The sequence below is a fragment of the Notothenia coriiceps genome, unplaced genomic scaffold (genome assembly GCF_000735185.1).
Source record: "Notothenia coriiceps isolate Sejong01 unplaced genomic scaffold, NC01 NC01_scaffold00029139, whole genome shotgun sequence".
Lineage (NCBI taxonomy): Eukaryota > Metazoa > Chordata > Actinopteri > Perciformes > Nototheniidae > Notothenia > Notothenia coriiceps.
This window is the reverse complement of record NW_011361840.1, coordinates 1-3,321: the sequence shown is the minus strand read 5'-3', so window position 1 is coordinate 3,321 and position 3,321 is coordinate 1. Positions and strand designations below refer to the sequence as shown.

Genomic DNA, 3,321 nt, shown 5'->3' with positions numbered 1-3,321 from the left:
GTTTACTGCTGTATTAAAGTTTTAACAGTCTTTAAAATATATTCTCCGATGCTTAGTATCTCTGTATGTACAGGGTTACTTGACTGGCCTCCAAACCAATCGCTTCTTTAGACCCAGCTCTTCTCCTCAGCGTTTTGACATCTTGCAGATTGTTGCTTTTATTGCTTTTAAAGTGTCTATAGTTTTACTTGTTTGATGGTGTGTGAGCTGAGCTGGGTGTTTTGAGTTTGTTTATTTGACTGTACAGCACTTTGGTCTGGAGGTTTGAAAGTGCTGTATTGTATAAACAGTGAAGGAGGTGAAGAGGAGGAAGAGGAAGATCTCACCTGGTATCTTCAGGTTCAGATCGCAGGTGCTTCCCACGGTGGCGATGCTCGGCGCCTGACGCCTCCTCGTGATGCTCTCCTTCATCCGGCCCTCGCCGAACACCTTCACCGTGAACGGACTTCCTGTTGGGACACGAACACTCGATGTTAACTCTGCTTTATTCTGCAGCCACACACAGACTTCCACATAAGATACCCAAAAGGCAAGAAACAAACAAGCAGCTAATTCTAAACATATAAATACAAACGTGAAATGCCTTCATGTGTCCATGCAGCACACAACGTAAACAAATCTTTCCGTAAAAAAGATGGGGTAATGTCACTTTAAAGTAATAAAACGAATTACTAAAACCATAGCGCAAATAAAACATGTTTGCAGAAACGTACCAGTTGCATCACATCTTTCATGCAGATCACAACCTTATAACACATGAAAGGGGAATCTTTGCAAAAACGTACAGATATAAGTTAACCTTTAAAAACAACAACACAATGTCGGCTTTGAAAGATGCTGCCAACCACCATCATGATCTGAACCACGTACGGTTCATTTATTATCTTTACAGTACGTATGTATTCCATGGGTTCCTACCTGGCACGTGTTGGTCGGCGAACTTGATGTTGATGATGTAGTTCCCGGGCTCGGTGGGACAGTAGGTGACTTTACACGTCCCGTCCTCCACGTCCTCACAGTTAATGTCCACTTTACTGGGACCCTCGATGGAGAGACCCAGACCCCCGTAACCTGGGAGAAAGAGAGGATATCAATTGGGGAAATATTTTCCTAGGCCCATAACTTTGACCGAGTTTATCAGTCTGCCCTCGCCCTGGAGCTGCTCTCAGAGTCTCTCTGCTCCTGCCTGTTGGTTCTTTATCTTGTTATGCAGCATGTTGATTCTTCTCTCACAGCTCAATACATGGGTCTGGGAGATCTTCAGAAACACAGCACATGTGTTGTGAATTCTCCGGACGTTAACTCTAAATGAACCCTCAGTGTTTCCATCAGAGTTCCTGCTCTCCCTGTGTCTCTCTGAGTCTCCATTGATCCAGAAGTTTCCATCACAGTACCTGCGTTCCTGGTGTCCACGATGAACTCGGCCATCTCGAAGGTGTGACCCTCCATCAGCCCCTCCCCGAACACTTTCACTTTGCTGGCGTCTCCGATCTCCGACTGTCCGACCATGATCTTGAAGGGACTGTTGGTCACATGCTTCCCATTCTTCTTCACGCTCACCACGTGCTCGCCCACTTCCTTCGGCGTGAACGAGATCCCTGCGGAGGTGGATGGATCGATAAAGAAAACAACGTTAGTGTTGGTGACTCCCCCGTTACTTTGGTGTTCCCAGTCGGTTTTAACTGCTCTTAAAACAAACATGAATCATTACCAAATGTTTAAAAAGCTGCGAACAGTCTCAGACTACTGGTTTTCATGAAACAGTGCAGTAAATATACAAAGAAGACACACTCAAGATGTATTCAAGAGTAAAAATACATCGGATGAACATAATCTAGAGTTACCCGTTCATTTCCTATGGCAGTCATTTCAGACTTGGAACACTGTAGGCGTTACAAAGTTGTCTAAACCTCAAAATTCAATGAAATAAATCAGAAATTCCACATGTTCAGATGCCTGCTGTGGAGGATAGGAGGAGGCCTTGAGGAAGCAAGAGTAAAACAAAATAAATATATAGATAGCATTCATTGTGACAACGTTAGCTTAATGTGCTGAAAACTAGGTAAGTGTAGAGTTTACCAAAGTGTGTACGCTCCAGCACCCATTAGGCCCTATCATGTGTTTATTAGATCATTGCCACTTGTTTACCCACCAATTTGAGTTTGTCAATAAAACAACTTTCATCCAAGTACATCTGGTTTTGTGTTGCCTCCTTTTCCCCAAGGAGCTAGGATGTAGCATGTAGCCCCAACCGTCTCTCAGTTTGAACATGTAGATCAAATCTACATTATATGATCATGTGTTGTAAGCCATGCTCGTGAGTTTCATCCTTTAGTTTATTTAAAGAGACCTTTGAATGAGCACATTAGAACAGGGTCTTGCAACATGTGGTTGTAAAGGTCCAAAGGTATAGTGCCGTGTAAACTAAAAAGAAGTGTATCCAAGCTGTGGGATTCTGTCATTCTTTAGACAGACTCATCTACTCTTGGAGGACTTGGCTCTTATGCTGTTGAACAACAATATAATAAGTGTGTCTGTGTTTCTATTTAGTTATATCTTGTTACGTCTTGAGTGTCTAAGGTTGAGGATCCACTGACCAATGTGTCTGTTGGGAAGCCTCTTCAGGACGCACGGCTCTTCGTGTCCGGACGGCGCTGTGATACTCGCCGTCAGACTGCTGAGGTCGGTCTCCGTGATCTTCAGAGAAACGTCTGACGCCGTGCCCACGTTCAGCTGAGACATCCTCATGGAGTCATCGCCTGGAGAGAACAGGAAACAGGAAACACATCTAAAACCTTGCATGGAGAATGTACAGTTAGATAAATCAGTGTGTTTCCGTACCGGTGATCTTGGCGGTGAAGGGGCTGCCGGGGATGTGTTTGTCGTCAAACTTCACGATGATGTTGTATTCTCCGGGCATGGTGGGGAGGTAGGACACGGTGCAGGTGCCGTCCTTATTGTCCTTACAGCTGATCTCTGCTTTGGACGGACCCTCCACCGCCAGAGACAGACCTCCTGCGGGGACACGCACCAGGGTTAGGGCTCTATCTGCACATAATACTCTATACAGTGGCGTAACAAGGTTGTGATTGGCCCCGGTGCAAATATTGTTTTGGGCCCCCCCCCTCATTGACCCAAACATAAGCGCACGCTGATGCGCTCACACAAGCACGGACATACAACCACTCAGAAGCGCCACATGTAGGCCATCAACAACAGCCTGCCCTGGCCTCAGACCACCACCGCCTGACAACGACACAGCGAACTAAGAAGTGGATTACACCTGTGTCCTTGATGCTTGTCTCTGGGGAATGGGCCGGT

General features: G+C 45.7%; 1 protein-coding gene across 1 annotated transcript in view; it reads right to left on the bottom strand.

Annotated features, from left to right (window-relative positions):
- LOC104958599 (filamin-C-like) overlaps positions 1–3,015 on the bottom strand; it is a gene marked incomplete at both ends in the record, with an annotated part of 4,292 nt that extends 1,277 nt beyond the window's left edge. Inside the window, 5 exons of the mRNA XM_010786343.1 lie at positions 327–449; positions 919–1,071; positions 1,395–1,598; positions 2,598–2,759; positions 2,842–3,015. Of these exons, the coding sequence (XP_010784645.1) occupies positions 327–449; positions 919–1,071; positions 1,395–1,598; positions 2,598–2,759; positions 2,842–3,015 (816 nt within the window). The remainder of the gene's footprint in view (positions 1–326; positions 450–918; positions 1,072–1,394; positions 1,599–2,597; positions 2,760–2,841) is intronic.
- Positions 3,016–3,321: the final 306 nt, after the last annotated feature.